Genomic DNA, 12,517 nt, shown 5'->3' on the forward strand with positions numbered 1-12,517 from the left:
AACTAAAAACTACAAAAAAACATAAACTTTGAACGGACGTAGTATATCTGTTGGAAAAAAATTATTTGACGGACATCTATTTAAGAAAAGAAGTGAGGGTGTAGGATTTTTTTAAATATAAAATATAGTTTTGAAATTTTTTAAAAATGTAATGTAATGGTGCAGGGAGCAATGTGGGGTGGTGTATGAAGTAACCCTCTTTTAGAAATGGAAAGGCTAAAAGGAAGTCTTTACTACAATTAAAGATGTGGTTTGGAATATAAGCAAATATCTTAACCTTATATTAACTATATATTTGATGAGGTAGAAGGATAATTTATTTATTTGAAGAATTTAAAATTATTTATACTAAAATAATTTATTTGGATAAAATTCTTATAAAAAATTAAAATTTAAGAAATTTTAGAAGGTATTTTAAATGAATAAAATTGAAGAATTTCAAATACTCTAAAAATTATAATAAATTTGAAATTTTCACTCTTTTTTGTTTCATTATTACTTCACTCACAAAGGTTAAGTCAAGTCAATTTAGGTTAAAGGCTTAATCAAGTTAGTGGAGGACCATCTTGAGAACATCTTAAACTATTTGACAAGAAGCATGGTCAAAAGGATGAAATAAGAAGAATGAGCTTCAAGAACATTACTTTTGTAGAGGATCACCTATTAGACTTCTTTTTATTTTTAATATCTTTTGTAATTATGTAAAATAGTTTCTTGCAATCAAGTTCTAACAAAATTGCAAGATTTCTCTTCTTGAGTTCTCACCTTATGCAATGTCTTCTTTTATACCTCTTCACATATTCTCCTCCATGGTTGGCCTAACCTCCTATAGGGACATCTATCTAAGACGTAAGCCACCAATATCTTCATCTCTTCATGTCTATTTACTTCCGCTACATCTATCTTCTCACATGGATTCCACCCTTTGAAGAAGCTTCATCAACCCTTTTGGAAGATGATCTTATGTTGAAGGAGCCTCCTCAAAGCAATCTTCATCATTTGATATCTAGAGCTTTCGTCACTTTCTTGGAGGTCTACAAGAGATAAGTGTTTAAGTTCTTACCCATTTTTCTTCTTGTCATTTCCTTGTTGTTTCATCTTTTTCACCATGTCTAGTATGTTGTTTGATCCATGAATGTGTTTTGTATGTCTTTAAATGTTTATTCAAACTATTTTTTTATTGAATCATTCTATGTTGTGTGCTTAGGATTATCGTTTTTCTATTTGAATGTGCAGAGTTTTGGGTATTACGTCATGTTTTGAGTCATTTTCTTTGATTTATGATCCTATTGTTTTTTCTAGTCTTGTGAATCCATATATGTCATCACATCTTTGTTAAAACTTGAAAAAGAAATCTAAAACGTTGAAGCTAGTTCCATACAAAATTCAATGTTAGGGTGTTGTTTATTCCAAGCGGTAATTTTCGTCCTTGGGTTGTTCTGGGTTTTCTGGGTTTATTTGAGTTTTATGTGTTATTCATGCTTGCTTTTAGTTCCTAAACATGTTCTTAGTGTTAGGTTTCCATCGAGTCATTTTTCTATTGTCAAACTATTAATTGATTCCTTAGGATTTCCTATATACACTACTTGTTTTAGCCTTGATTTTGGGTATGAGTTGTGAAAGAAATATGATGATTGTTGTGTTCTGGAAATTATATTGAGAAAATAAAAAGTTCCCTCAATACAAGACAAAGCAAAAGAAGAAAAGAAAAGGGACAAAAAAAGTAAAAAAAAATACCAAAGGAAAAAGAACACAACAAGAGAACTCATTTTGAACTTGAATTTTTGGTGTAGTTTGCATTTTGCAGCAAGTGTTTTGAATTTGCTACATTGTTTGGACGTGTATTCTTAGTTTTATTTTGGTTTTAATAATATTTTCTAGCACATTTCTTTAAGGATTCAATTTGAGTACTTACTTAATTGATTGCCTTAATTGTGCTTTTGTTGCTTTCATTTTTTATCTCTTTGATGCTTGAAATCATATTTGGTTGGTGGATTCTTTTAGGATTTTGACTAAATTTAAAGGTAGCATCTTGAATGTAACACATCAATTTAAGGTGTCACATGTAATTAATTAAGTTAAGGAAAAAATGACTTCTGCTACCACCACAAAATAGTGGAAAATTAAAAATTTTATTTCATTATTATGAAAATAATTAAAATCATACGAAAATAACAATTAATTCAATTGCAACCTAGAATGTTAAAAAATTCTAAACATAAACACTTTTACTTTTTCATAAACATTTCAAAAATTCCCATATTATTTTCTCATGCATATCCTAACTCTACAGAGTACCAACATAATTTGTTCTCATATAAAAACGATCATCGTAGGTCGATACCACAACCACAACATGCAAGGGTGAGCTAATAGAAAACAATACAAGATAATACACAATAATCGCACACATCCGCAATATTCAACTATTCATCCTCAATCCACAAAGTCAACCACATTCAGATCACACAAAAACAGGTTACCAAAAGCATTTGTGGTCTATCCCCTCTACCCTACCATACCACTCATTCATTAGAACTGACACTCAAACCCATCCTCTGAAGTACCTAAAAAAACACTAAAATGGGGAGGGGGTTTATTAATAGTGTGTTTGGAAAAAATCGTTTTGCGCAACCTTTCTGATATAGCACGTAATTAATCTCTTAATGTATCTTATGGAAGCTTAGACACTCGACTTAGTATAAAATGTAAACGATAGTTACTTTTAATGTGCTATTCAGAATGTACACTGTAGAGTTTTAAAAGAACTTCCTTAGTTGAAGAGTAATCTTTTAGCTCGGGGAGTTCATGTATTTGGAAATAAAAACACATTTGCATATTTTTATAAGAGAAGCATCTAGGTGAGAGAAAAGATAAATGCACTGTTATTTTTATATTGTTCACTCCAACTGAACTATGTTCAGTCCCTTCGAAGAGGGTTCCACTACAATCTTCACAAGATTACAACTAAGTATTCTCACCACTCTTGGTCTGAATATTCGCACCACTCCTTTTTCTAGACTACCGTGCCTAGATTTGCTCAACTCAAAAGAGTTTAGTTGCAAGTGTTTTAATTCTCTCTAGAACTGCAATCAAAGATTACTCACAAGTCGTTCAGACTATTACTCTCGCCGAGAGGATTTAAATACAATACAAGTGATTTTAACAATGGAGAGGCTCTCTTATTTATAGGTGAAGAGGAGCATCTAATCTTTGGCAAATTCCCTCCAAAAATTCAAATGAAATTAGCTGGGGAGGCCAGTTGTCGAAGCATATAAGCCAGGCATGCTCACATGGACAACCAAGTCAGCACATGAAAAATGCCTCTTGCAATGGCTGAGTGCGTAGTAGTTTTGGCTAGGCGAAATCTGAATCTGGAAGGCAAAATCCTTCATGAGTCTAATTCAGAAGCCATGTTGCTAAATCCAGAATTCACTCATTTTCTTCCTAGCTTGGTTCCTTCACTTCCTTTGGTTTATCATGCTTCTTGGTTGGTTGATCCATGATCTTCTAACCTTATTAGACCCTACAACACAACAATATAAGTATTAGAAGAGAATTCTTCTAAGACTTAGAGAAAGAAAATCAAGAAAGAGCCTTTAAACTTCCTTCTTTAACTTTCCTTTCTTAACCTTAGCTTAAGTTGGTACTCCTTAAAATGGACTTTCCTAGTTAGGTTTCCATCAACTTAAGTCAACAAAGGCCAAGACCCAATGTTGACGAAGTGGAATGTCTAAGAGTAAGGAGTGGGTTGTCCAAACCTTTGTAAAAGTTATCATGTGTCATGCTCATATTGTAGAGGATTTCCCATAAGTAGTGGCTACATGTCCTCCTTCTAATGAAGAGGATTTTTGTCACATGTTTTCTTACAATGGAAAGAATTTTTCACCTTATTATCCAAGCTAGTCATGTTTAGGTTTTTAGGTCTAGCTTCTACAATTTTGAGACACCATTAAACTATATATATATAGGTGTCTCCTCCTCTTGTAATTACCTTTAATTTTGAATGTTATGCTATCATTTTTGTGCCATAATAATCATCTTATGTTATCAAAGACTAGAACATCCCATGTGATTTTCTATAACCACTTTTCTCTAGAGTTGATCTAACTCTAAGAGTATCATCAAACCACCACCTCATCATCATACAAGCACCAAGCCCATAACCTTACCCCTCTTCCTCCATAGCTTTCACACCTTCATCCTCACCATAACATCTCTTTATGTATTAGTCCAACCTATCTTGAAGAGGTTATTATCATATAACCAACACAAAAAAAAAAAAAATATCCACAACTATATTATAACTACTTTTATAAAAGAACAAAACAAGTAACCTTAAAGAATAGTTCTTTTTAAAGAAACTAATTCTAAATTTGAACGAGTCATAAATATTTGTATTATATATTTTGAAATGTATAATTAAAATTTTTTATATGATTAATTAAATATGTTTAGTTGTTGAACTTTTATATAAAATTAAATTTCATCTTTATCCTAACCTTTGAATCACTTTCATCTTTAATCTTTATAAATGAATGAATATAATTTTGAGACCAAACAATATTAAAAATCTGTTAATGTTACAAACATTACACACGGCATAGCCATATATGTTCATATATGTCTATTTTGCTTGACACGTATGTGTCAGTGTATATCAATTTATCTATCTATCTATATCTATCTATATCTATCTATATATATATATATATATATATATATATATATATATATATATATATATATATATATATATATATATATATATATATATATATCAAAGCTCATTATTATACATCCACGTCAATGAATTACTTAATACTGTTGTTGTTAAATGCACATCATGTTTTTACTAGAAATTTTGGAGACATTCCTAACATTAATTTTTAAAAGACCAAACGTAAAATTAAACATCACATTAATGATACTATAAACCAGAATTAGAAAAAAAGTCTTATATTTAATTACTAACGACAAGCTTTCCACGTTTCCTCTACTTGTACTAACAACACAATTGCACCATTAAAATATAACTGTTTTGCTGATAAAATTATCAGCTACCAAATAGTTTCAACCTAACATTAGATGTTGGTATAATTGCTGTTACTGAAATTATAACTACGTATACAGAACAAAAATGCTGCCATTATTAACAGGAAAAAATCACCTCAACAAAACTGCCTAGAAAGTATTCATTATGATATCAATCTTCTAAGAGATCAATCCCTGAAAGTGTACTTTTCAATTACCTTAACCCAAGAGTGTTATATGGTGCAAATTTGGAAATTTAGTATGCTAATAATTAGAAATTCCTGATAAAAGCATTTTCAGTGTTTCATACGTCATAAAGACAATGCCCACACTCGGAACAACCTTATAGTACTCAGGCAGAATTCCTCTGTACAAACCTCGAACCCCTTCGGTTTGAATTATGCGCCCAAATGCACCAAACACGCCAGTGTTATAGACACGAGCTCGACCACCAGCACCCTCTAATTGCATCCTACGCCTAACAAGATCCAAAGGAAATGTTGCTGCAAGTTGCATGAGACATCAAACACAAAAACTTAGATAATGTCAAAACAATGGAATTTTTAAACTGACATGACTTTCTAACTGGTAAACGCAGTCATGGAAAGGCATTACTTGAGCACATTCTTTCAATGAAAACAGTTCTTTAGCAAACCGATGTTCATGGGAGACAGATCAGCTTACACTACAAAGGGGAAAGTAGTGTATACCCATGACATGCTATACCGTAGTAAGAAATAAAGCAGGCATATAAGACAAACTAATATAGCCTGTTAGGTACTAGAGACAGGTAATTGAACGGTTATTCCAAGCAAAGTTTGCAAAATGATTACACCGCACCCCAATCATCTACTTGATCACAGAGAAGAAATGAGACTTCACTTTCAAGTATTTCAAGAGTGATAGCTTTCCAATTATAATAATATATTGGACTAGTTTAAGCCTGATGAGAAAGGTATTGTTTACAAGAATGTAACAAGGTTATAGTGGCAATGATGATTTATCATGTTCTGCAATATCATTCATGAAAACTTAAGAAAGTTATGCTCAATTACTCAGATTAGTGCGAACCCACCTGTTGATGATGCAATACCAGACAGACTGCCACAGGCAAGACCAACCACAGCAGTAGAATCATCAGGCCTATATTTGGAAGAAATAGAAAATTAGTTAACATTTGCAAAATCATATTTCATCTTGAACAAGGTAACCTTCATGATAAACTACTCTGAAATTTCACACAAAGAAATTCACCTTTGTGATTGCCATACAGATCGTAACCACTCATAAACAGAAAAACTAATAGCTATACTTGGCCCAACACCCTGCATCGAAGAAAATGATAAGCTATGTCAATAATAAGAACATGGCATGATAAAAATAGAGTAAAAGCACATTGTGAATATACCAACAATGTTGCTCCAAGCCCCTTGTACAAACCCAAGAAACCTTCGTCTCTACAGATGGTACTGAAAGCATGTGAGATGCCTCGGTAGTACATGGTACTTCTCTGCAAAGGAACAAAATATACGTCTCAATAAACATGGTAAGAGTAAACAGAAAATAATGACAAATGGGATTCAGCTCAATCAACCAAATGTAAATTATATCCAAGCCACTCATGCCATGAAAAAAATGGTTAGAGAAGTATCTCTGATGGTTCTCTCTCAACTCACATAAACATCAAGTTACCTGTGCAGCAAGTCGTGTCCTCACAAGATCCAAAGGATATGTGGCAGAAGCAGCTGTTATACCTGCCAAACCACCACCAAAAAAGTGCACAAGGGGGTGTGCACTTGAATTTCCCCTAACATTCTCCCCCATCAGTGAATGCAATAGCTACAACACAACAGATAAACAATATTAATTCAAGTCACATAATAACAGCTGCCATAACTTCTGAAGCACTTACAGTATAGAAAGAACACCAGTGATTACATTCTTGTAGCGTTCATAGGCATAGAAATTGACCGCAGAATAAGGAAGACGATGAGCAATGGTCACCATATTGCCTTTCCAAAATGCTCTAAACCCTTCTTCATTGATAATACGCGATGCCTCACACCATAAACTAGGATTTCTCAAAGCTGCCACCTCAGAATGCATACCTTGCACCTGTTAAAGACAAGACATGTAGAATAGTAAGATAAATACTAGTTAATAAAACTGAATTTGAATCAACAAAAAAGGAATGATGGATCTATATACAGAACCGATAAACTAAATATAACTAAGAAACTATTTTCTAGTTCCTCTACAATCTTCCTTTCTTCCTTATTTTTTTTTAATAATTATTCATGGTATCTCTATATTCAAGCCAAAAAAAGTCCACAAAGACTATAAATAATTTTAATAAAATAGTATTTTTCAAAGATGGAAAAATTGAGTGCAATTACATGTTCGACGATTAATAAAAAAAAATAAAAAGTAAAAAAAGAAAATATAAGCTTTAACACAAACCCATTAAAAAACCAATTTCCCCAATTCGGCCTAAGCTCAAAAACACCATTCAGGTCAAACCACATATCAAAGAGGGTCACAACAAAATTAAAACAGATACAACAAAAATGAAATAAAGCAAAAACATTTTCCAGCAATTAATTAAAAATATAAGAAACCTGAAAGAGGATAGTGAGGCGCGCAAGGGGGGCAGTGCAGGTTTTGCTAAACGCGCCGGCGATGCCGCCGGCGAGAAGCTGATGCAGCGTGCCGAGCTGGTGAGTGTTCTGCACCAGAAACTTGGCCGTGACGCCGTCGGCGTTGAGGGTTCTCTGTCCCCCTTCCATCACCATTCCCACGCGCGCTTCCATTCTTACCCACGATCCTTCTCACAATACGAATCACAGGGCTTGTTGTTATTCTTTGACAACTGGCTGTGCTCTGATTTGGTGCGGCGTCACATCGGAAGAGAATGGAATGGGGTGGTCGGAGAAGGAGAAGAACATGGAATGGGTTGAATTGAAGAAGAGAGGGTTTTATGGTGAAAGTGGCAAGTTTGGAAGCTTTAAGGAAAAACCCTTTCCGCTTTGGAAGTGCGTGGTTGTTGGAATTTGGAAAAACCTAGGGATTTCTATTTTATGTTTTTTTTTTTTTTTTTGTGGTTTCGTTTGTGTAAGTCGCTTTCGAAGGTCCCGGGATTTTGAACCGTGTGCGAGGGGCATTTTGAAGAAGTGTCTGAACAGTTCTTTGGTATGTATCAAATTTTTATTTACTAAAATAACCCAATCCCCTAGTATTTTACCGATGTTAGATATGTCGCATTCTTTGTGGTTATGACATTTAGAAATATCGAATTTTAATTATTTAATGAGTTTGTTAATCGTGTTAAACAACTATTTTAAAGACTAGACTATTATACAGAAAGAAAGTAATTTCAAAGTTAAAGCTTTTTTTAATACTTGAATGAATATATACTAAAGAACATGCGTCACAATTTTTAAATGAGATAATAACCCACGTACTATTTATTTCTAAGACAAAGATTATTCAAATTAAGCATGTTCTTCTTTTTGTAAGAAAAGGAATTTAAGATTAATAAAAGAAAATATATAATTTAGATTTTGATATTTCGTTTGTAGGATGCGTGTAGAATAATGCAAAATTAGAGTAAATTATGTAGGTAGCATATGACTTTTCTTATCATTTTTATTGTTTTTTAACGTTGCCATTTAATAATGTCATTTAATGTTGGCTCATAACAACAAAGTGTTTTTTATTTCTTACCGTTAAGTAGTATTATACAATTAAGTTCTTTCCTTTGAAGATACCAAGTGTAGATAAACTTTATCAAAAGATGCGGTATTTGTTGAGTTCATGGTATTGTTTAGTCAAGTAAACGCTTCTTTAGCTTTTGTCTCTTTTTAGACAGATAGTGTTTAGTTCGCTTAAGCTTTCTTACATATTATAATAATTGAGTCTTTTAATGTATTTTGTCAAAGACATTATCTCGACCTATTTTGTTTTCGAGAGAAGCCAAATACCTATTTCAGGTATTATAAGAATGAATTGTTTATCTCAATCTCTCTTGGACACTTTAGGTAGGACATGTTTAGCCATGTGTCTAGGTGTTTTAGCCTAGATGTTTTTCTATTTCCTAGGACCTAAGTGTTTTCATATGTTTTTCTATGTTTGGGAATTTTGGTTCTAGGTTGTGTTTGTTTAAGGTTTAGGCTCTAAGTCTTTTGTTCTCACCCTAAGTTATTTTCTTATTATTAATCCATTTTAATGTTATTTGATTAAACTTCAAAACATGAGAGCTTTTGGGCGTATAGACAATTTTGTCTTTAACAATCTCTTCATTTTTTTTATGTTTAACAAATACATATTTAAACAATGTTGTCATTCTTAGTTCAGCAGCTTTTACTTTTAAGTTTTGTGTGTTTTATATTTTTCTGTTTTTATCTTTTCCATGCTGTTAGTGGACACAATCGAAAGAATATTGTGAAATAAATAAATGATGATAAATATAATCAACAGATAAAGCAATAAATAAGAAACAAATAGGACAAAAAAGTAAATAGGCAATAATCACAAAATAAACAACAATCACAAATGTTTTATTAAAACAAAGGATATTACATGAATGTAAATAAGGACTCTTGATATGAATTCTAAGAATCTGGAGAAAACTCCCCCTGATTCTATATTATCCTAACTTTATTATGCAGACTATCTTGAGGTTTATGCCTAATCCTAACTTTATTATGTTGTTTTATACTATTCTAACTTTATCATACAGACTAACTTTCCTAATCCTGGCTCTATCATGTTGCCATGCAATATTATGCAGTAATTTGTAAAGTTATCATGTTGAACTAGTGTTATGAACTAGAGTTAAAATATATCCCTATCTCCTCCTTATTTGATAAATCATAAAAAGGGTGTTGTCAGAAAAACAATAGATAACTTGAAATCAGTAAGCAATCATACAATTGTGCAATCATCAGATAACTTGAAATCAATGAATTATCATGTATATTTGGCAAATAATTAATAGATAATGAAATAAGTAGTTAATTATGTCTGTGCAAAAGTTTTGAATGGGAGAACTAGTGGTTATAACTCAAGGTTTGGGGTTTTCAAAAATATTAGGAGGAGGATGAACTGTGAGGTGTTGAAGAAGGAATTGTATTTTGGATGATAGAGCATCAAATTTTGCTTCAACCTTTACATCTTGTTCGACAATAGTTGTCTTAACTATAGTTAGCACTTCTTCCATGGTTGGTTGTGATGTGGTATCTTGGAGACTATTGATTCATGTTGGTTTCCTTGTTACACATCTTTCCTTTTGGTCACATCTTCTTCCGTTGGTAATCTACAGATAGTTTATTCAAGCATTTTGTCCTTTTCGGCTTACCTCTTCATCAATCTGTCAACATTTTATGTATAACTTCAGGTGTAACATTCTTAAATCTAGTAATCAATTTGTCAAATGGTGATGTTCGAGGCAGACTGGGTAGAAGCCATTACCTAACCTCATGAGGATCCCTTAAGAAGGCTACATTGGGGTCATCAGAGTGATAAATGCGATTGGGCTATAGAAGACATGCTCCTTTGGGTTGCAGTTCATCACTTTCATGTTTGAATGAGAACGAACTCGTAGAGGCATAATCAATTTGAGACTCATCAGTTGCATTAAATATGCTTTCCTTCCAGTATAGATAAGCCTTGATTCATTGTTGTGAATGTGGATGTCCTTGTCCCAGGTTCTCTCAAGATTCATCAATGAAAGTTTTGTGGGAGCTGGTCTTGTTCCTTTGATAGTCCTGATCTTCTTCATTTTCAGAGGTCTTTCATTAATTGGAGGTAATTTGGGTGCAATGGTGTTAGGCATGACCAATACCTCTTACAGACGCTTGTTTCCGTACTCATTGGCTTGTAGTAAGGTCAGAGTCATGTTACGATAGAATTCTTCTGGAAGACCGCCCTTCACTTCCCATGGATGTACTGTAGTAAATTTGAACAGATGAGGAAAGAGCTTGAGGTGATCAACATAGACTCCTACAGGTCTTGAGTCATTACGTCCAGGTAGTGATTTTTCAATTTCCGCTCTTATCCTTTCATCCTTCGAGTATCTTTGTTGTCAAGTAGGATGCGACTCATACCGGATGAATGTCATAGTCCCCCATAGGTATGCGATATGGTGATGACCGTTTGAGGTTTGGGTATATTTATCTTGTCATCGAGTCTGTAGGAAGAGCAACTATAGAGTCTGATGAAAGGTTCAAATTTTCGGTTGAGGGTACATGGTGATATGATGATTGATAAGGAGTGGTCTCATTGGGTATCTCGATGATGTGTCTAAAGATTGGTTCAAAGATGGGTAGATTTTTATGGCTGTCAAGTGGGGGTTGAACTTCATAGTCTTTGTTCTGAGGAATGTTTAAGAGTGGATAGTCAAAGGGTTGTTGTGGTGTAGGTTGGAAGTTTGGAGCATAAAATGATGATATGTCCATGGTGATCTTTTGGGTTGAGTTAGGCGTTGAGGGAGGTTCAGGTGTGACTTGTTCATGAGAGGTTTGAGTCGTCCTCAATTTATCTACACCACTCCTAGTACTCAGCTACCTCGTCAAGATTTCCTTTGAGTATTAGCACCACTCCTGGTACTGAGAACCCTGCCGAGATTTCCTTTGAGTATTCGCACCACTCTTGGTACTCAGCTACCTGTCAAGATTTCCTTTGAGTATTTGAACCACTCATGGTACTAGACTACTGATGAATCATTATTTTGTACTATTCACTTAGCTTTTCACACCATATTGTATTTGTGAATTGTGTTTAATTCCCCATTATTATCTCATTTTCACTATTTGGGCTTAATTGGACTACTAATTCTTATTTTAATTAATTTGAATAATCTGGCCTTAATTATTCCAATTATTATTTGTAGAACAATTTTGGAATCATATTTTGGGACAAAAAGAGTGTAACCACGTCATTTTCCATTATCCAGGTCAACATTATATTTGAATTTCGTTTTTAATGGCTTTGGGCCCATTTTTGTAGAAGGCCATCTGTCGCAACCGGAATCGCGGCGGGACGACGATCCAAAAAGAAACGGGTTTTGAAAAGAGATTTGGAGTCGCCACCATAGTTTATTATGGAAAACTATGGAAAAACCTCAAAACGATAAAGCACGGTCCACGAAAACCAGATTCTGGGTTCGGGAGTCGGTTACGTGTAGGGAAGGTATTAGCACCCTACAACGCCTGCCCTAAGGCAGTACCTTTAACTAAATACGCTAATTTGATGTGGGTTTCAAAATGTTTAACTATCCCTAAAATAAAATTCTAAATAAACAAAACATATTTTTTAGTTTTTTGGGCCCGACAAGGATTGACCTTGCTCCTACGTATTCTCATTCAAAATGAGAAATCAGGGTTACGTAGTTCTAGGTTGAAACTCTTTGAGAAATTTGTTTGGAAATTGTTTGGAAATTTGTTTGGAAAATGATTATGGATAAATTTGGATTTTTTGGGAAGTG

General features: G+C 33.5%; 1 protein-coding gene across 1 annotated transcript; it reads right to left on the reverse strand.

The window, feature by feature from the left end:
- Positions 1 to 5,171: 5,171 nt before the first annotated feature.
- LOC124822835 (uncharacterized) lies at positions 5,172 to 8,078 on the reverse strand. The gene is made up of 7 exons (XM_088102415.1): positions 7,653 to 8,078; positions 6,973 to 7,149; positions 6,727 to 6,873; positions 6,443 to 6,544; positions 6,289 to 6,359; positions 6,110 to 6,177; positions 5,172 to 5,537 (listed from the first exon to the last, which is right to left on the reverse strand). Exons 1-7 carry the CDS (start codon positions 7,842 to 7,844, stop codon positions 5,299 to 5,301), a joined length of 996 nt encoding a protein of 331 aa, XP_087958541.1. The 5' UTR covers positions 7,845 to 8,078; the 3' UTR covers positions 5,172 to 5,298.
- Positions 8,079 to 12,517: the final 4,439 nt, after the last annotated feature.

Source organism: Vigna umbellata, chromosome 11 (assembly GCF_029865625.1).
Source record: "Vigna umbellata cultivar VRB3 chromosome 11, Vumbellata_1.0, whole genome shotgun sequence".
NCBI classification, from domain to species: domain Eukaryota; kingdom Viridiplantae; phylum Streptophyta; class Magnoliopsida; order Fabales; family Fabaceae; genus Vigna; species Vigna umbellata.